General features: G+C 37.0%; 1 protein-coding gene and 1 pseudogene across 4 annotated transcripts in view; one reads left to right on the top strand and one right to left on the bottom strand.

The window, feature by feature from the left end:
- CRY1 (cryptochrome circadian regulator 1) overlaps nucleotides 1–22,195 on the bottom strand; it is a 95,690-nt gene that overhangs the window by 28,275 nt on the left and 45,220 nt on the right. For all 4 annotated transcript variants that reach the window (XM_055574829.1, XM_055574823.1, XM_055574817.1 and 1 more), the window contains exon 2: nucleotides 6,191–6,299. In XM_055574829.1, the coding sequence (XP_055430804.1) occupies nucleotides 6,191–6,299 (109 nt within the window). The remainder of the gene's footprint in view (nucleotides 1–6,190; nucleotides 6,300–22,195) is intronic.
- Nucleotides 17,054–22,066, top strand: LOC129641211 (40S ribosomal protein S8-like; annotated as a pseudogene).

The following is a 22,195-nucleotide window of genomic DNA, read 5'->3' as shown; positions in this document are numbered from 1 at the left end:
CCAGCTGTCTCTCTCTGCTTTATAGTTTGAGCACTAGCTTTACAAACTATATGACATTTCTCTTTGCTTTGCTGTCTACCCAGCAGCTTTGCTTGCTGAGGACTTCTCTTTGTTTTCCAACCCTGTCCCCTAATATTCTGCACCTTTGGAGGCATCTTTCTACACTGATGTCCTGTTGCCAGCTTCAGGGAACAGCTCCTTTGCACTAAGTGAATTCCTACTGCACTTAAGAGGGATCCCTCTCAACCCTTCTGCTTCACTCCAGCCTTTGGCATGCTGCCACTCTTGGGCTCATTTCTGCAATACATGCATACAGTACCTCTAAACAAAAACAGTAAAAATAAAAACAATACAATAAAAAGAATTATTAACTTCCTCTATGGTTCTGACATATTAAATAAATCTGAAAGTTTTCATAAAATATATTTTATATGGACTATATCAGAATCAAATAATAAGCACTCTAGGTACAGTAATATATATTCATGTATCTATATTTTATGGCCTTTGTAGAAACCACTGCCTCGCTGTCAAAGTAATAAGACAGGAAGCACAGCATCTAAATTCAGAAGATAGTCTGATCCAATAATATGCTATTTCAGGCAGAAGAAAGCTCAAAATAAAGAGCACAAAAGACTTGCTTACTTAAACCATTTTTGTCAAAGCATGTAAATAAATGTTTTGTTATTTTAAAGGTACTTAAAAATACTCGATTCAATTTACTTATAATACATGGATTTATATAAAGTTGAAGCAGATATTCACATATACTTTATACATATGAGTTGCTGATCAACTATTACCATTGTTCCTGATATACTTTCTTCTCAGAGCTCTTGCTTGTAACTAGGTTAAATTCTGACTCTAAGAAGCTACAGTGGGAAAAGGCAATGGCACCCCACTCCAGTACTCTTGCCTGGAAAATCCCATGGATGGAGGAGCCTGGTGGGCTGCAGTCAATGGGGTTGAGAAGAGTTGGATATGACTGAGCGACTTCACTTTCACTTTTCACTTTCATGCGTTGGAGAAGGAAATGGCAACCCACTCCAGTGTTCTTGCCTGGAGAATCCCAGGGACTGGGGAGCGCGGTGGGCTGCCGTCTATGGGGTCACACAGAGGCGGACATGACTGAAGTGACTTAGCAACAAGAAGCTATAGTAGTAAGAAAACTTCAGTGAAATAAATTTTCACTAGCCACAACTGTTGCATTAGTCATATCCTAAACGTTAAAAATTTCTTTCATGCTGATGAAAAAAGGCAAGGTAGTGTTAATTGAGTTCCCAGAATTAGGGATATTTTCACTCAGGAAAAGGAACTATTCTTTTCTACATTCGAAAGAGAAACAATGCTATTATAAAAATTTGATGAATCAAACTGTTGTAAGAAAAAAAACAGATATACATTAGGAATTCTAACTGCAGTAAATAGGAAGGGATGAACTAAGCCAGGAAACTCAGCCTGAGCACTTCCATGAGCTACTTTTATGACCTTGGTCACCTCATTTAATCTCTTTAGGACTAAATTTTTCATGTGGACAAAAGGGGGGGAAATAAGATTAGGAGATCTTTAAGATTCTACCAAGTTAAAAAAAATTACAGTTTTCTAGCATGTCAATTGTACAGTCCTTTGACTCAGAAAGCCTTACAAGAGTTATCCCACAAATGTACTAGCAAATGTGAGTAAAGACATGTATATTTGAACAAGGACATTCACTGACAGCATAACTTGAATTAGCAAAAGGCCTGTGGAAAAACAACTAAATGTTCACTAGAAAGCTAGTGAAAGAAATGATACCCTCAAAAAATAAAAAATAGAACACAGATCATATGATCCAGCAACTCCACTCCCAGTATTTATCTGAAGGAAACAAAAACACTAATTCAAAAAGATATATGTCCCTCAAACCAGCATTATTTACAATAGCCAATATATGGAAGCAACCTAAGTGCCTGCCAACAGCTGAATAATGATTTACACACACAGACACACACACACACACACACACACACACACACAGAAATATTCAGATCAGATCAGTCGCTCAGTCGAGTCCGACTCTGTGACCCCATGAATTGCAGCACGCCAGGCCTCCCTGTCCACCACCAACTCCTGGAGTTCACTCAGACTCATGTCCATCGAGTCAGTGATGCCATCCAGCCATCTCATCCTCTGCCGTCCCCTTCTCCTCCTGCCCCCAGTCCCTCCCAGCATCAGAGTCTTTTCCAATGAGTCAACTCTTCGCATGAGGTGGCCAAAGGACTGGAGTTTCAGCTTTAGCATCATTCCTTCCAAAGAAATCCCAGGGCTGATCTCCTTCAGAATGGACTGGTTGGATCTCCTGGCAGTCCAAGTCACTCTCAAGAGTCTTCTCCAACACCACAGTTCAAAAGCATCAATTCTCTGGTGCTCAGCCTTCTTCACAGTCCAACTCTCACATCCATACATGACCACAGGAAAAACCGTAGCCTTGACTAGACGAACCTTTGTTGGCAAAGTAACGTCTTTGCTTTTGAATATGCTATCTAGGTTGGTCATAATTTTCCTTCCAAGGAGTAAGCGTCTTTTAATTTCATGGCTGCAGTCACCATCTGTAGTGATTTTGGAGCCCAGAAAAATAAAGTCTGAGACTGTTTCCACTGGTTCCCCAACTATTTCCCATGAAGTGGTGGGACCGGATGCCATGATCTTCGTTTTCTGAATGTTGAGCTTTAAACCAACTTTTTCACTCTCCACTTTCACTTTTATCAAGAGGTTTTTCAGTTCCTCTTTACTTTCTGCCATTAGGGTGGTGTCATCTGCATGTCTGAGGTTATTGATATTTCTCCCAGCAATCTTGATTCCAGGTTGTTTCTTCCAGTCCAGCATTTCTCATGATGTACTCTGCATATAAGTTAAATAAACAGGGTGACAATATACAGCCTTGACGTACTCCTTTTCCTATTTGGAACCAGTCTGTTGTTCCATGTCCAGTTCTAACTGTTGCTTCCTGACCTGCATACAAATTTCTCAAGAAGCAGGTCAGGTGGTCTGGTATTCCCATCTCTTTCAGAATTTTCCACAGTTTATTGGGATCCACACAGTCAAAGGCTTTGGCATAGTCAATAAAGTTTTTCTGGAACTCTCTTGCTTTTTCTATGATCCAGCAGATGTTGGCAATTTGATCTCTTTGTTTTTCTGGAACTCTCTTGCTTTCTCTATGATCCAGCAAATGTTGGCAATTTGATCTCTGGTTCCTCTGCCTTTTATAAAACCAGGTTGAACATCAGGAAGTTCACGGTTCACATATTGCTGAAGCCTGGCTTGGAGAATTTTGAGCATTACTTTACTAGCATGTGAGATGAGTGCAATTGTGCGGTAGTTTGAGCATTCTTTGGCATTGCCTTTCTTTGGGATTGGAATGAAAACGGACCTTTTCCAGTCCTGTGGCCACTGCTGAGTTTTCCAAATTTGCTTGCATATTGAGTGCAGCACTTTCACAGCATCATCTTTCAGGATTTGGAATAGCTCAACTGGAATTCCATCACCTCCACTACCTTTGTTCGTAGTGATGCTTTCTAAGGCCCACTTGACTTCACATTCCAGGATGTCTGGCTCTTGGTCAGTGATCACACCATCGGGATTATCTGGGTCGTGAAGATCTTTTTTGTACAGTTCTTCTGTGTATTCTTGCCATCTCTTCTTAATATCTTCTGCTTCTGTTAGGTCCATACCATTTCTGTCCTTTATCGAGCTCATCTTTTACATGAATGTTCCTTTGGTATCTCTGATTTTCTTGAAGAGATCCCCAGTCTTTCCCATTCTGTTGTTTTCCTCTATTTCTTTGCATTGATCGCTGAAGAAGGCTTTCTTATCTCTTCTTGCTATTCTTTGGAACTCTGCATTCAGACGTTTATCTTTCCTTTTCTCCTTTGCTTTTCGCTTCTCTTCTTTTCACAGCTATTTGTAAGGCCTCCTCAGACAGCCATTTTGCTTTTTTGCATTTCTTTTCTATGGGAATGGTCTTGATCCCTGTCTCCTGTACAATGTCACGAACCTCATGCCATAGTTCATCAGGCATTCTATCTATCAGATCTAGGCCCTTAAATCTATTTCTCACTTCCACTGTATAATCATAAGGGATTTGATTTAAGTCATGCCTGAATGGTCTAGTGGTTTTCCCTACGCTCTTCAATTTAAGTCTGAATTTGGCAATAAGGAGTTCATGGTCTGAGCCACAGTCAGCTCCTGGTCTTATTTTTGCTGACTGTATAGAGCTTCTCCATCTTTGGCTGCAAAGAATATAATCAATCTGATTTCGGTGTTGACCATCTGGTGACGTCCATGTATACAGTCTTCTCTTGTGTTGTTGGAAGAGGGTGTTTGTTATGACCAGTGCATTTTCTTGGCAAAACTCTATTAGTCTTTGCCCTGCTTCATTCCGTATTCCAAGGCCAAATTTGCCTGTTACTCCAGGTGTTTCTTGACTTCCTACTTTTGCATTCCAGTCCCCTATCATGAAAAGGACATCTTTTTTGGGTGTTAGTTCTAGAAGGTCTTGTAGGTCTTCATAGAACCGTTCAACTTCAGCTTTTTTAGTGTTACTGGATGGGGCATAGACTTGGATTACTGTGATATTGAATGGTTGGCCTTGGAAACGAACAGAGATCATTCTGTCGTTTCTGAGACTGCATCCAAGTACTGCATTTCGGACTCTTTTGTTGACCATGATGGCCACTCCATTTCTTCTGAGGGATTCCTGCCCGCAGTAGTAGATATAATGGTCATCTGAGTTAAATTCACCCATTCCAGTCCATTTCAGTTTGCTGATTCCTAGAATGTTGACATTCACTCTTGCCATCTCTTGTTTGACCACTTCCAATTTGCCTTGATTCATGGACCTGACATTCCAGGTTCCTATGCAATATTGCTCTTTACAGCATCGGACCTTGCTTCTATCACCAGTCACATCCACAGCTGGTATTCTTTTTGCTTTGGCTCCATCCCTTCATTCTTTCTGGAGTTATTTCTCCACTGATCTCCAGTAGCATATTGGGCACCTACTGACCTGGGGAGTTTCTCTTTCAGTATCATATCATTTTGCCTTTTCATACTGTTCATGGGGTTCTCAAGGCAAGAATACTGAACTGGTTTGCCATTCCCTTCTCCAATGGACCACAGTCTGTCAGATCTCTCCACCATGACCCGCCCGTCTTGGGTTGCCCCACGGGCATGGCTTAGTTTCATTGAGTTAGACAAGGCTGTGGTCCTAGTGTGATTAGATTAGTCTGACTAGTTTTCTGTGAGTATGGTTTCAGTGTGTTTGCCCTCTGATGCCCTCCTGCAACACCTACCGTCTTACTTGGGTTTCTCTTACCTTGGACGTGGGGTATCTCTTCATGGCTGCTCCAGCAAAGTGCAGCCATTGCTCCTTACCTTGGATGAGGGGTATCTCCTCACCGCTGCCCTTCCTGACCTTCAATGTGGGATAGCTCCTCTAGGCCCTCCTGTGCCCGTGCAATATTACTCAGCCATAAAAAGAAAGAATGAAATCTTGCTATTTGCAACTGGCAAGACCTTGAGGACATTATGCTAAGTGGTAATAACTTTGCATGGTATGTAATCAATAACAATATTGAACCACTACATTGTATACCTGAAATATAAATTATAAGTCAATAGTAATTTTTTTAAAAAGAAACTATAGCATATCTACACAATGGAATACTATGAAGCCATTTAAAAGACTGAGAAAGTAACATGGAACAATATCCAAAATACAGGATTATTTGAATAAAGCACAGCATAAAATGGTATAACATAGCATGCTCTCATCTTGGTTTTAAAAACAGAGGATAGTAACATACACATAAACCACACAAATATATGCATATAAATACACATACATATATGCATTCTTATTTATGCAAGGACTATTTCTAACGCATACAAAAGAAAGTGGTAGTAGCTGTTGCTTCTGAGAGCGGAACCAGCAGTTTAAAGTAGAAGAAAGATTTAACTTTTCAATGTTAATCATTTTTTTCACAGTCTGATTTCACACTGTCTGTGTAACATTTTCATTAAGAAAAAATCCATATATATTTTATTTAAAATTTTACATTTCCCATACTAAAATTTAAAATACACCCCCTCCCCCAAAATGTGTCTTATCTGACAAGAGATTTTTCTTTTATGCAAAGATTTTTTCAATTACCTTGAAAAGCCGGGGAAACACATCTGCTGGTTGTCCACGAATCACAAACAGACGAGAGTTTAATTTTCGCAGATTGGCATCAAGGTCTTCAAGACATTGAAGCAAAAATCTAGAGACAGGAAAATATTATTTAAATTCTTCAAAATATATATTTAGAAGATTTAAAGTAATAAAAAGTCATGCTATTCTAAAATTTGAAATGCCATCTCATCATCTTTTTTACCTCTTTATCATCTTCTAATTTCTAGATGATGTATAAATTACTGCTTCCAGAAACCATTCTTATAAGTTTTAAAAATTATGGCACAAGTTTCTCAGTATTTTTAAATGAAGTTCCTAAATTAAATCACTGTCATTAAATAACAGTGACTGTTAGTAAAGTTTAATTTGTAAACATAAAAATCATATAAAGAAATAAAATAATTAAATGAATTGATCTCATTGTTTAAACTTGGTGAAATAAATCCAAGTTAGTATAGAAAAGCCACCTTGAAAAACCTAGGACAGCTTTGACTTGGAAAAAAAGAACACTTTTAACATCCTATTTAATCACTCTGAACAAGTGAATAAGAATTTGAGCCCTTTATTAGGGGATATTGTAATCATCTAAGAGAGAGAAGGAGTAAAGTCCATTTTCAAATTTCTAATATAAAGAATCTGATAATAAACAGATGTTAAATTATGTGCCATTAACTCTCCGAGTGTAGAGAATACCAAATTAATTTTTTCATAAAAGGTTTCTGAGGAAGGTGGAGCTGTACATTTTTTTTCAATGAAATTAGCATCAATAAGTCCTATGCATAATAGATATCTGGGGAAATTCTGGGGTGGAGGCAGAAGACTGCTTATTTTGCATCTTCCATTGTAAAGAAATGGTGCAGTCCACAAGAGCAAATCCAAAATAGATGTCACCCCTGGAAGGTTCAACCTCATTGTTTGCCTCATGTTAATTTCTCTAAGATTTCATGTAGATTCTGTTCCTCTCTCTGTTCTGTTCCTCTCTCAACTCTGCTTCTTTTATGTTTTTCATTTTAAATATCTATCCATCTTTTCCACAGGCCTTATGATCCTCCAGAATAATGACTGTGCCCTACTTATGAGGAGGAGTGGTTAAAATGAATAGAAAGGCATATTTCAGAACCGCATTGTTCAACATGGTAGCCACTTAAATTAGGCATGTGTAGCCATTTAAATTAGTTAAAATTAAAATTTCAGTTCCTCAGTCACACATGCCATATATCAAGCCCCCTCAATAGCCACATGTGTGGCTAGTAGTGACCATATTGGACAGTACAAGTGAAGAATGCTTCCATCATTGCAGAAATTTCTATTTGACAGCACTGTTCTAGAAGATTATTCAGAATAGATCATTTTGTTTTCTTTGCCCATTCCAATCCCCATTCCTCTTTGCCCATTCCAATTTCATTTCACCAAGAAAGTCTTGTTAATTTTCTACAGATGTAGTTATTAAGTGACATCAGTCAGTTAAGTCACTCAGTTGTGTCTGACTCTGCGACCCCATGAATTGCAGCACGCCAGGCCTCCCTGTCCATCATCAACTCCCGGAGTTCACCCAAACTCACGTCCATTGAGTCAGTGATGCCATCCAGCCATCTCATCCTCTGTCATCCCCTTCTCCTCCTGCCCCCGATCCCTCCCAGCATCAGAGTCTTTTCCAATGAGTCAACTCTTCGCATGAGATGGCCAAAGTACTGGAGTTTCAGCTTTAGCATCATTCCTTCCAATGAACACCCAGGACTGATCTCCTTTAGGATGGACTAGTTGGATCTCCTTGCAGTCCAAGGGACTCTCAAGTGACATCAGTATAACTAGTCAAATCTGATATTCCTTCCCCTTAGGAGTTATCTCTATGGGCAGAGGGAGTCAGAGTGCTATATTCACAAGGCTGTTAAAGACATCCCATCATTTCACCTTAGGAAGTCTAACAGTTGTCCTTCAAGAAATAGGAAATAAACCTTTATATACTCACATTTATATTACACAAAATCTTTTTGTCTTTGTTTACAGTCACCTCCCTAACACACCATCCTTAATGCTCAAACTACTGCACAACTGCACTCATCTCACATGCTAGCCAAGTAAGGCTCAAAATTCTCCAAGCCAGGCTTCAACAGTATGTGAACCATGAACTTCCAGATGTTCAAGGTGGATTTAGAAAAGGCAGAGGAACCGGGGATCAAATTGCCAACATCTACTGGATCATCAAAAAAGTGAGACAGTTCGAGACAAACATCTACTTCTGCTTTATTGACTACACCAAAGCCTTTGACTGTGTGGATCACAATAAACTGTGGAAAATTCTGAAAGAGATGGTAATACCAGACCACCTGACCTGCCTCCTGAGAAATCTGTATGCAGGTCAAGAAGCAATAGTTAGAGCTGGACATGGAACAACAGACTGGTTCCAAATTGGGAAAGGACTATGTCAGGCTATATATTGTGACCCTGTTTATTTAACTTATATGCAGAGTACATCATGAGAAACACTGGGCTGGATGAAGCACAGGCTGGAATCAAGATTGCCGGGAGAAATATCAATAGCCTCAGATATGCAGATGACACCACCCTTATGGCAGAAAGCGAAGAAGAACTAAAGAGCCTCTTGATGAAAGTGAAAGAGGAGAGTGAAAAAGTTGTCTTAAAGCTCAACATTCAGATAACTAAGATCATGGCATCTGGTCCCATCACTTCGTGGCAAATAGATGGGGAAACAGTGGAAACAGTGTCAGACTTTATTTTTCTGGGCTCCAAAATCACTGCAGATGGTGATTTCAGCCATGAAATTAAAAGACGCTTACTCCTTGGAAGGAAAGTTATGACCAACCTAGACAGCATATTAAAAAGCAGAGATATTACTTTGCCAACAAAAGTCTGTCTAGTTGAAGCTATGGTTTTTCTAGTAGTCATAGATGGATTTGAGAGTTGGACTATAAAGAAAACTGAGTGCCGAAGAATTGATGCTTTTGAGCTGTGGTGTTGGAGAAGACTCTTTAGAGTCCCTTGGACAGCAAGGAGATCCAACCAGTCCATCCTGAAGGAAATCAGTCCTGAATATTCATTGGAAGGACTGATGCTGAAACTCTAATACTCTGGCCACCTGATGTAAAGAGCTGACTCACTGGAAAAGACCCTGACACTGGGAAAGATTGAAGGCGGGAGGAGAAGGGGATGAGAGAGGATGAGATGGTTGGATGGTATCACCGACTCAATGGACATGAGTTTGAGTAAGCTCCCAGAGTTGGTGATGGACAGGGAGGCCTGGCGTGCTGCAGTTCATGGGGTCACAAAGAGTCATCCACGACTGAGCAACTGAACTGAACTGATCCCAACCCACCACTACCAATGTGTAAATCTTTTGGGGAGAATATTGTTGCTGACTATTGTTGTTAAAGCAATATAAAAGCATCTAAGTTTTATAAAATTATCCGTAACTATGAATAACATCATTTTTGGTGATAAATGTTTACTGGGAAGCAGATAGTTTTCTATATTTGCTTGGCAAAATAATTTTTAGACCCTGAGGTACTCAGATCAAAAATTAACAAATTGAATGAACTAGCTATTTTAAAGTTTTCTTAAATTCAAACCATACAAAACTAAAATGTCCTGGAAAGATAATCCATGGAAGAGATAATCCTCAAATCTCCTTTGTAGTGTGAGTTTCAGTATCTTCTCTACCAGACCAGACAGGAAGTAGCAGAGTTCTCCACATTCTACGTTTTGGGTAGAAAAGTTTTCATGTAGTACAAATAGGTCAATGACAGATAATAAGATGGGAAAAGGAAAAAAAAAAAAAGGACCTGATTAATTTATAAAATGAAGTAGTAAGCCTTGACTAGTTAATAATTAGCCAGTCCCTTATTTTTCCCTTTCTTGTTCACAGTTGAATAAGCATTCTTAACGCTTTTCAATAAACACTCTATGAACCAAACAAACATTGTACAGGATGATGTGGACTAAAGCAATGGAAAAAGTTTTGCAACCAAAATTAACTTTGTTTTGGCATTCCATAAAACAAAGGAATAGAAATTCTATTCCAGTATAGTGTTTTTCTCCAATAGATGTTATTGATGGCTTTTTTCTTCCATAGTATGTTTTCCTTCCATGGCTATTATTGTTTATATCACTGTAACTTAACATAAAAATTGAAGAGATACAGTAGATTCAAATATGTATTTCAGAAAATAACTGTGAAGGAAAGAAAAGAGCAGCATGGAGAACACATGGTGTTGCTTTTCTCTGTTATAAGCCTTTCTATGCTATGACTTTTAAAACTACTGCATATATTATTTTGATAAAATAAAATTTACTTTGCATATATCTACTTGTTACATGTGTATAAGAAAATAACTGCAAGGATACTCATCAACCTGTTAATAATAGCTACCCTGAGCACCAAAGAATTCATGTTTTCAAACTGTGGTGTTGGAGAAGACTCTTGAGAGTCCCTTGGACTGAAGGAGATCAAACCAGTCAATCCTAAAGGAAATCAACCCTGAATACTCATTGGAAGGACTTAGGCTGAAGCTAAAGCTCCAATATTTTGGCCACCTGATGCCAAGAGCCTACTCATTAGAAAAGATCCTGATGCTGGGAAAAAGTGAAGGCAGGAGAAGGGCATGACAGAGGATGAGATGGTTGGATGCATCACTGACTCAATGGACGTAAATTTGAGGAAACTCTGGGAGATGGTGAAGGACAGGGAAGCCTCAAATGTTGCATCCATGGGGTCGCAAAGAGTCAGACACAACTGAGCAACTGAACAACTACTGGGGAGAGGAAGTTTGGGGTGGGGGTAAAGAAGAGAGAAACATACTTTTTTAAACTTCATAAAAGGTATAAAATTGATAATTAGCATATATTCCTTCAAAGTAGAACAAAATTGAAAAATATTATATATGATGGAAACCTGTTTTAACACATAATGAACATCTTTCAAAGCGCTTCTATGGCATCAATTTTCACAGTTTATGGTATCTCATTGCATAGATGTCCCATAATTTAATAATTAATAGCAACAAATTACTATCCCTCAACCAATCCTGGAAAGTTCTAATTTCCTCATGTGTTAAACTGGGATAGTAATAGGGCCCATATCATAGCACTGTTGTGAGAATTAAATAAGTTAATGTATGTGAAGCTCTTAAAACAGTGCTTGACCCACAGTAAGCATGATTATATGTCTCATCATTCCTACAATAATTTTAGTCCCCTCTTTACTACAATAATTCTACTTCTTGTTATCTCATGTTAGTATTATTTGCTCAATGCCTTAAAATAGTTCTGTCTACCAATACCAAATTTTCCTGAGGCACACTTTCCTGTAAAACGGTCTTCAAAGGTTCATTCACCTATAGAATAAAGAACAAATTATTTTGACTAACTTAGGGTTCCAGGTTCATTTTTCTGCCACTCCTCTTTCCCTTCTGCCAAATTAAACTACTTTCCCCCACACACATTTAATCTCCTGGAATTTGCTCCATGCTCTTCCCTTGGCCCGGAGCACCTTCCTAATTCCCATCTCTATTTTCTGCTAATTTTCAGTCTTCCATATGAAAGTAATTTCTCCATCCCATATACTCTCAAGGGACAATGTATCTCATCATAGAGAAACTTTCAGATTGTATGTTACATGATAGCTATCATATAAATCACCTTCTCCTCCTGAAGGATTTCAAATTAAGTATCTGTGTCTCATGCCTAACTACACAGTTAACTTTATGTGTTTTGGTTTCTGTATTTGGCAAACAAATTTCAATATGTGCCTTACACAGTTTGCTGAAAAGATCAGAAATAGGAGAAAATGACCTATAGAAATGTCTGTAATATCTGTTGAAAGGATTTGTTGTTGTTCAGTTGCTAAGTCACATCCAACTCTGTGATCCCATGGACAGTAGCATGCAAGGCTCTTCTGTCCACTATACCCTGGAGTTTGATCAAATTCATGAAAGGATTAGAAAAAGTATAAAATCACTAGTACTTGGCAGATATTCATTAAACAGAAGTTACAATTATTCTCCCTTGGGAAAAACTTATAGTTTTGAAAAAATAACATGTATTTTTATATATAAATAACTGGGCATGACAAAAGACGACAATGAATTAGTTGGATGCCTACAACTATATACACAATCGTCTCAACTCTTAACCTTCCCTGAATGTGACTTTGAACAAAGGTTTGATGAAAATCTTTTCCACAAGGCAAAGCAAATGTGAATATGAATATACATACATACAGATACGGTGCAATTAAGACCCTGAATCAACTAATATCTAAGCATATAATTCTTCCTTGATAACACTGTAAAATCTCCAATACACTAAGTTAAAAGTATCAACTCATTGACAGGTAAGATTTCTTTTTAGTACTGAAGGAATAATGTTACTTCAAAGAGTACTATATAAAGTCTAATCTTTCATCCTTGACCCTCATCAGGGAAGAGAGTGGTTTCTGCCAGAGTTCAGATTCAATGTGTTCCAGATCATAGGAATCCAGTGTTGAATGGACTGATTTAATACAATGAAATTATACACAGCTTGTAGGATCTCAGATCCTGGGTCAGGGACTGAACTTGGGCCATGATAGTGAAAGCCTGGACTCCTAACCACCAGGCCAACAGGGAACTCCTTATAAGGTACAGTTTAAATAGGAACATATTTTCAGACCTTATTCAGTTTGGCGTGTTTACTGTTTTCTTGAAACCATATCCATTTGAAGGCTCAGTTAATAATGCTATTAACTACTGATACATGCACTGGGTTGATTTTTAAACAGGACAAATGTTAGTAAAACTCACTACACCCCTTTGCATAACTGTACTGCCTACACAGAAGAATAGTTCTGCTGATATTTAATTATTGAATACAGTATGAATTGCAGCACTTCACAATAAATTGAAGAGATGTTAGGTTAAGAAAATATATTTCTTCACTTTAAATATTTTAAGGATTTTTTTAAAAACCTCCAGTGATCACTACCTTATTGCTATTAGAAAAAATTACATGTGGTGAGTTTCCTTATACCAGTTCCAAAAGATGATTTCAACATGAATCAACAGAAATAGTTTCTTAAAGTAGGTCATTGCTATAGCAACCAGTGGGCAGTTTGGTATACTCCCCATAACAATGACCTACTTTCCAGCCTGTGCTAGAACAGCTTTATATAACTTGAATTTCTAGTTCTGTCTATAAAATAGTCTAAAAAAGGCAATAGTAAGATACAACATAATCCCATTTCTGCTAAAAAACAAGGCATTATGAATTAACATGTATCATACCAAAATAAAGCCATCTGGTTCTGCAGTTTAGTTTATAAAATATATCTTATCACATGCTCAACGATGAAAACTACACTTCAAATATCTCAACCAAAACAATTCACTGCTGACCCTAGAGAACTGACTTACAGAATATAAATTAAGATCATTAAAACCACATGCAAAATATCTTCTCTTTCTACTCTTCCTCCTCATGAAACAATGGTTAGATTTTTAAAAATAAAAGGTCTGGATATATTAACTATAATAAAAGAAAAAATGGAGAGTCTCAGTCATTAAGCGGTCTATGGTGTTTCATTAGAAATTCAAAAATTATCAATATAAATAGTAAATTGTCTCTCCATAAATTGACTAAAGTTTACATATGCTTTTTTTCTGGTTTGTGACAAAATTTTGGTGTTCTTATCTAACTTTACTCAAATTATCAGAATATTTGTGATATATACGTTCCCTGAAGAAAACAGTTTAATATTGAAAGAGGATTAAACATACACTTTAAAAGCGAATTTCTTATTTTGCCAGGCTCTAATGGTTCATAAATCTGTGGTCTAATACCATGACACAATGTCACTTTTTATAACAAATATTTTTCACTGCCTTTTATAAATTCTGAAATTCATAGATAATATAACATCCTTATATACAATTTAAAAGCATTAATATAATGCTCCAATGTAACACATGAAAGAACTTTGAGGAAAGTAATTTATATTTTAAACAGAAATAACATTTACTTCCCATAAGTAAATATCTGGGGATGAAACAAAAAAACAGTGAATTAACTGGATGCCTACACCTACATAATCATTTAAAATTCAACAGCTTCAAAAACAGAATGACACAGCTGTATTATCAGTGACTAAAATACCATGAACAGTACTGCCTTTGGTAAGAGGCTTTTCTGTAATGTTAAGCAAGACTTAGAAAAGTTCTTGACAAAGTTCAGTCTTCCCTGATTTACATGGGTGATAAACATATTTTAGGAGCACTCGATGCATATTAAAATTGTGTAAAAAATAACTAATGTTTACACGTAAAAATGAATTTAGGCTCTAGATTCCAAAGATCATGAATAAGTTTTTCACTCATATGAAATATCTAGTAGACTATTTCAAAGTTATGTGGGACTCAGGACAACTATTTATTTTGAGAGATTGTCCTGAGCATTGCAAAAAGTTTTCCATTCTTGGCCTCTCCTCACTAATTCTACTAGGAACTTTCAAACACTGTAACCCCCCAAAATGCCCCAATAAACTCCTAAAATATCTTCTAAGCAGTGACATTATTCATTATTCACATAATTTTATTGATTTGAGGAACACATGATAAATGATAGGAAATGCCAACATTTATGGAGCTTAAAATCTAGAAAAGAAACCTGAAAATGTACACGATATGAATATAACAGAACCTGTTACGGCAGAATGAAATATATAAGAGACACTTACGAATATCATTAATTTGCTTTGAAAAATCAGGAGGGAGAAATCTTCTGGATTTTTTTTTTGAGATGGGGAGAAACTGAGGCAAAAAATTCCAAGGTGATGGTAGAAAGAAGCCTTGAAGCATTAATTTGATTGTAATAGATGAAGACAGGAAGGAAGAATATTGGCCACAGAATTGTAAGCTTCTTAAAGACCAGGACTAGGCCTTTCTCACCAGTTTTAATTGGTCAGAGAAGGTCCCAAGGCCAAGCCAAACTTCAAGAAGGTAGAAGCATAAATTTTCTGTAAGTGAACAATAATATCTATCACAATATTCAAACCAACACTGATATATATGTATTCATATTTTTTAATGAAGGGTATATTACAGCAGCACAGAAGAAATCAAACTGTGTATGGGGGCAGAGGAAAGGAGATACGAGGCATGAGCAAGAAAACATTTGAGCAGAGTTTGGAATCAACAGGTGTTGATCATGAGGATCAAGTAGCAAAGAGCATTCAAAGCAGGCAAAACAGTATCCTTAGTCAAGAAATTCAAAAGGGGACTTACCTGGTAGTCCAGTGGCTAAGACTCTACATTCCCAATGCAAGGAACCTGGGTTCCATCTCCGGTTGGGGAACTATATCCCACATGTTGCAACTAAGACCCAGCAAAGCCAAATAAATAAATAAATATTAAAAAAAAAGAAATTCAAAAGAACTGTGTGTGTTTGGGTGAGGGATGGATGGGTAGTGAGCAACTGGGAGAATGTATCATACTTCCTAACACTAAATTACTTCCCCTCAACACAAGTGTTAACATTTCAATAAATATTCAAAATCAGTGTCAAAAGAAACCTACAAACTTCTGTCGCTGACAGGACATTGGACTAAGATACTCTAACGGAAATAACTAACAAGTTAACAAAAATAAATAAATAAATAAAACTTTTAAACGTAATTCACTGGAGTGCTCCAAAAGTAAGGAGTCATAAATAGGTTAAGCAGCGTGCTAAGGACAGCTTTAGCCTTGAGGATTTCTACAGATACCTGGAAACCTTGAACATAAACCAGGTTGAGGGGACAGGAGATAAAGTCCAGGCCCATTCAGCTGAAAAAACTAATAAAAGACCCTCAATATTATGCCTGAGCTTTAAAGAGCTCCATGCACAGCTCAACTGTACAGTAGACATAAACCTTAATAGGGCAGACTAGGACAGGAAGGAAACTTGCCTGTCTCTACTTGGTTAGAGTTGAAAGAAAATAAAATCTCCCATTCCTGAATGGAAAGGTTAAACACAGTGATTTTACAGTGAAGAAAACTGGCAAACACTACCTTAACCACATGATCAGAGCAAACATCACCAGTGATAAAATCAGTTGGGTATCAGGTACATCTTAATACAATACGATGAGATATTTTTTTGTGATATTTTCCACAAAGCAATAATCCCACTCTAAAGATGAGAAAAACATCAGACAAAACTAAACTGAGGCTGGCTATTCTATAAGACAGATGACTAAATCAAAAAGGTCATAAAAAACAAGGGACGCCTGAGGAACTGGCACAGAACAGAGGAGCCTAAGTGCAATGTGGTATTTTGCATGGAATCCTGGAACAGAAAAAGAACATTAGAGGAAATCTGAATATAGTCCAGAATTTAGTTAGTGCTATGATTTCTTAGTATTGACAAAAATATGGTGTTAATGTTAAGATGTTAATATTGGGGAAAACTGGGTATAGAGTAATCAGGAACTCTCTGCATTGTATTTCCACATTTTCTACAAACCTAAAATTATTTATTTTATTTAAAAATTCTAGCGCATCCCCCTCAAAGCATAATCTCAATGCAAATTCATGGAATTTAAATGGTACCAAACACCTCAAGCATATCATTGCCTTTAATGTGGTCCCAGGTTGGTTATGATCTGAGATAATTGCTAAAAGAAAGTATAAATACTCTCTGGATTCTCAACTTCAACCAACACTTCATTTTCTACAGAAAAAGTTCTACCAAAAGTCAATCAACCAACTAACCAATAAATCAATCATAAAATACATAAGGAAACAATAATTTATTCCACAAGTTGCAGAATGAGAGGCCTAAATTTTACTGAGAATTTTCCAGAACCACCGAAAGATGGCAATTCAAGAAGTTCATGAATCTCACGCCTCTCTCTTCTCATGTAAGAAAAGAGGGATGTGGAGCTGGAGATGGGAGGTTAGATGGAGAGAAGGGAAAATAAAAATAGAAAAAAGAACAGATAAAAATGAGCAGAGATACACAGATGGGGAGATGAGACAGTCAGAGAAAGATCCACATCTAGCTATATCATACTGAAACTACGCAAAACAAAAGAAAAGGACATAAGACAGTCAGAAAACACTATACCCAGTAAACAGAGAACATTTATTCAAGTATAAATGGAATACTCATGAAAATTGACCTGTACTAGGTCATAACACTATCAACAAATTTAAAGGAACTGGTATCTGGCATACATTCTGAAATTAAAAAACACTTCTTCAAACAATTTATAGGACAAAGAACATCGCAATGGATTTCAGGAAAAACCTAGAACTGATTGATAATGAGGAAAATATATCTAAAATGTACAGAATACAAAACAACAAAAAAATGGTATCAGTTCAAGTGCAGTCACTCAGTCATGTCCGACTCTTTGCGACCCCATGAATCGCAGCACACCAGGCCTCCCTGTCCATCACCAACTCCCGGAGTTCACTCAGACTCACGTCCATTGAGTCAGTGATGCCATCCAGCCATCTCATCCTCTGTCGTTCCCTTCTCCTCCTGCCCCCAAGCCCTCCCAGCATCAGAGTCTTTTCCAATGAGTCAACTCTTCGCATGAGGTGGCCAAAGGACTGGAGTTTCAGCTTTAGCATCATTCCTTCCAAAGAAATCCCAGGGCTGATCTCCTTCAGAATGGACTGGTTGGATCTCCTTGCAGTCCAAGGGACTCTCAAGTGTCTTCTCCAACACCACAGTTCAAAAGCATCAATTCTTCGGTGCTCAGCTTTCTTCACAGTCCAACTCTCACATCCATACATGACCACTGGAAAAACCATAGCCTTGACTAGATGGACCTTTGTTGGCAAAGTAATGTCTCTACTTTTCAATATGCTATCTAGGTTGGTCATAACTCTTCTTCCAAGGAGTAAGCGTCTTTTAATTTCATGGCTGTAGTCACCATCTGCAGTGATTTTGGAGCCCAAAAAATAAAGTCTGACACTGTTTCCACTGTTTCCCCATCTATTTCCCATGAAGTGATGGAACCAGATGCCATGATCTTCGTTTTCTGAATGCTGAGTTTTAAGCCAACTTTTTCACTCTCCTCTTTCACCTTCATCAAGAGGCTTTTTAGTTCCTCTTCACTTTCTGCCATAAGGGTGGTGTCATCTGCATATCTGAGGTTATTGATATATAAATAAATGGTGTATAAAGGCTTAAATGCTTACATTAGAAAAAAAGACTTGAAATTGAGTTAGGAAAACAGCAGAATAAATAAGGTCCTAAAAAATATTAACACAAAGAAGGAAACGATCTCTTTCCAGCCAGCACTGAGCAACAGGTATTTTTCTGGACAACTGGCACAAGTGCCACAAGACCAGGAGCAAGAAAGCCCTACCACAGGAAGCAGAAGTATGAGCTGAGAATCCCTGCTGCCAACACTAAGATTGATGCTGGCCTCATACACACAGTCCATGTGCAGGGAGGCAACAAGAAATACTGTATCTTGAGGCTGGACATGGACATGGGGAAATTTTACTGAGGCTTGGAGTGTTGTATGTGCAAAGTGAGGATTAAACATGTTGTTCACAGTGCATCCAATGATGAGCTGGTCAGTACCAAGACCCTAGTGAAGAAATGCATCTTGCTCACTGACAGCACACTATTCTGAGAGAAGTAGGGGTCCCACTATGCACTGCCTCTGGGCTGCTAGAATGGAGCCAAGCTGACTCTCAAGGAAGAAGGGATTTTAAACAACAACAATAAAAAATGATCTAAGAAAATTCAGAAGAAATATGATGAAAAGGAGAATGCTTAAATCAGCAGTTTTCTGAAGGAGCAGTTCCAGGAGGGAAAGCTTCTTGCATGCAGTTTCAAGACCAGGCCAGTGTGGCCAAAGCAGATGACTATGTGCTAGACTGCAAGGAGCTGAACTTCCATCTGAAGAAAATCAAGGCCTGGAAAGGCAAACAAATCTTCCTCCCTCATACCTTAGCTCAAGTAATAAAGGTGTTTATTGTTCTAAAAAAGAAGAAAAAGGAAAGAAGGAAATGATCAAAGAAAAATGAAAAGCAGTAATTAGTGAAAAGAGAACACATATATAATAGAAACAAGCCAAAATTTATTGCTTGAAGAAACAATATTATAAATACCTGACAAGGTAAATTAAGGGGGAAAATGAGAGAAGGTGAAATAAACAATATTAAGAATAAAAAAGAGGGACTTACCTGGTAACCCAGTGGTTAAGACTCTGCACCCCCAATTCAGGGAGCACAGGTTAAAAAAAAAGTTAAAATGAGGATATAATCTCAGATACTGTAGGGATTAAGTGGAAAATAAGACAGTATGAACAATTTTAAGGAAATAAATCTGAAAACTTTGATAAGGTGGATGAATTCCTTATCAAAAGTTACTCAGGAAGAAATTTAAAACTCACCAGAACTGACTCAAGAGCAAAAAAAGAACATGAAATGATCTCACAGATTGAATTCGTGGTTAAAAATCTTACATGAAAATCATAAGAGTGAGTCAGTTATACAGATGAATTGTAACAAACATTCATAAAATAGACAGTTTTAGTTTTTAGAAGGTTCTAACCTCATACTGAGTATGGAGAAAAAGGAACACTCCTCAACTGACTTTATGAGATGAGATTTGCCTGGATGCCAAAATCAGAACAGATACAGGAAGAGTAACTATTAAAATTCAATTTCCATTTTGCCTCAACAAACCAGGACTAGAAGATAACCTCCTTAATGGTGAAAGGGCATTTACAAAAAGTACAGAAAACATTCTATTTAATGGCAAAATGTTTTAAGTATTTCTTTCAGGACTAGGAAGAAGACAAGGATGCCTGCCACTGTTTCTATTCAACTTGGTACTAGCAGGACTAACAAATATAATAATAAGATCAAGAGATAAAAGGAAATGAAGAAATAAAAGCACAGCTATTTACAGATGGCATGAGAGTTGACACTATCAATATACAGAAAAAGAATACACAGAAAATTATTAAAATTAATAATTAGAGTTTAAAAGGGTCAGGATCACTCAATCTCTGAAATCAAATTATACTAATACAACCTATGTAACTTAAGCCTCCCTGATCTCAAAAATCACACAAAGCTATTTATAATCTAGAACTCTTACTCCTTGTCTATTTTTAGAAACCACAGCATTATGACTCTACCAGGTTAGGCCAAAATCAAGTATAAGATGTACTTCTAGGCTTTAAAGGATTTACATACAAATAAATAAAATCTAACATGTGTTCAAAAGCATGCTTTTCCAGATTAATGTGTAATGCGTCTCAGTAGTCTGTCTTATTTGAAATTTCTCTCTCTCAGAAAAAGACTAGTTACATGTAAATTATATATCAATAAAGCTGGGGAAAAAAGATTTATATTTTAAAATATAAAAATATTTTTATTTTCATCTGTGGAAAATAAGGTTCGTGGTTATCAGAGAGGATAGAAGCACAAAAAAGGCAAAGGGGGTCAACTGTATGGTGACTGTTTTTGTGATAAGCATGCTACAGTATACACATATATTGAATCATAACATACAAATGAAACTTCTGTGTTATAAACCAATTTACCTCAATAATAATTTTAAAAGATAGGAATCCTTTAAAAGGTTTTGTGCAAACACTGGGACATGATATGATAACTTTTAGAATAATCTCTTGGACTGATGGGGGAAATGAGTATCAGCAAAGGGTAGAAATAGGATAACTACTATACTACTATAGTATGAAGAGACTACTATACTACTCTAGAGAAGAGATGATGGTGCCATGAATAGGAGTGGTAATAGTGAAAATGATAAGAGCAGTTGGTATCTGGGTAGATATTCAAGAAGTAATACAGCAAAGGAAGTGGGATTGTTAAATCTGGAGTCTAAGACAGAAGTGTGATTGCAAGATGTAAAACTGGAATTCATCAGCACATATATGGCAGTCATAAGGAGAAAGGAAAAGAACTGATGGAAGAAAAGGACCTTCACTTTGAATGGACAGAAGGACTGACAGGACAGAAAGAAGGTTGGAGAGACAGAAGAAAAAGAAGAGAAAGGATGGAATGAGGTCTGGATATACAGAAGCAGAGGATAAATATGTGTATTCCTAGAAGGAAATATGGGAAGAATTACTGATGGAAGAAAAGGTCAGAGAGAGGACAGATAAATGGGATAAAGATGTAATAACACATGAGAGAAGTAAGGACACATGACAGAAAGAAGCAAGAGTATATGGGACAGAGAAGACTGATGGGATAAAGAAGAAAGAATGAACAAAGGATAGAGAAGAGGGTGAGATGGTGAAAGGGTCAAAAAAAAAAAAAGGGAGAAAAGATAACATGGAAATCAAACTGAAATTTGAGAATCTAAGTCTGATGCAATTCTCAGGAACAAAAGGGGTTAATTTTATGTAATTACTTAATAAGTGAGTTATGAACCAGTCACAGACCTCAAACGCATCCCATTAATTTCATGGTTAAAAATAAGAAACGTCTCATCTTTATAGATGTTATATAACTACTTACAGAAGTTGTTCTATGCTTAGAGAGAGAACTATAAGTGAAACTAAATGAACCCAAAGTATTATAAAAGGAACGCAATTATGCTGAGGAATATCTCTACAACTTTACAAAGATATAACTGATCCGGATCTACAGTATCTATCACAGCACTCTGTGACAACAGTTTACCTCAGTCTTTCTTGAAATATATTTTAACTTCTGAGGTTAATTTAAACTAGTATGGTTATGTAATATGTCTCCCTAATCCCCAAATCACAAAGGTACTTGAAATCTAAGACTTTTACTATTCCATGTGTATTTTTAGAAACCAGAACATTCTAACCCTATGACGATAGGCAAAAAAATCATATTGAAAATCTACTTCTAGGCTTTAGAGGATTAAAACAGAACTAAATAAAATTTGTGTAACACATGTACAAAAGCAAATGACAGCATTACATGTATTGGTTTTCTGATATTCCTACCAGAAAATTCTCTTCTAATAATGCTAGTTTCC

Source organism: Bubalus kerabau, chromosome 1 (assembly GCF_029407905.1).
Source record: "Bubalus kerabau isolate K-KA32 ecotype Philippines breed swamp buffalo chromosome 1, PCC_UOA_SB_1v2, whole genome shotgun sequence".
Taxonomy (NCBI): Eukaryota; Metazoa; Chordata; class Mammalia; order Artiodactyla; family Bovidae; genus Bubalus; species Bubalus kerabau.
Note: the sequence above shows the minus strand (reverse complement) of the source record. Positions and strands in the feature narration are given on the sequence as shown.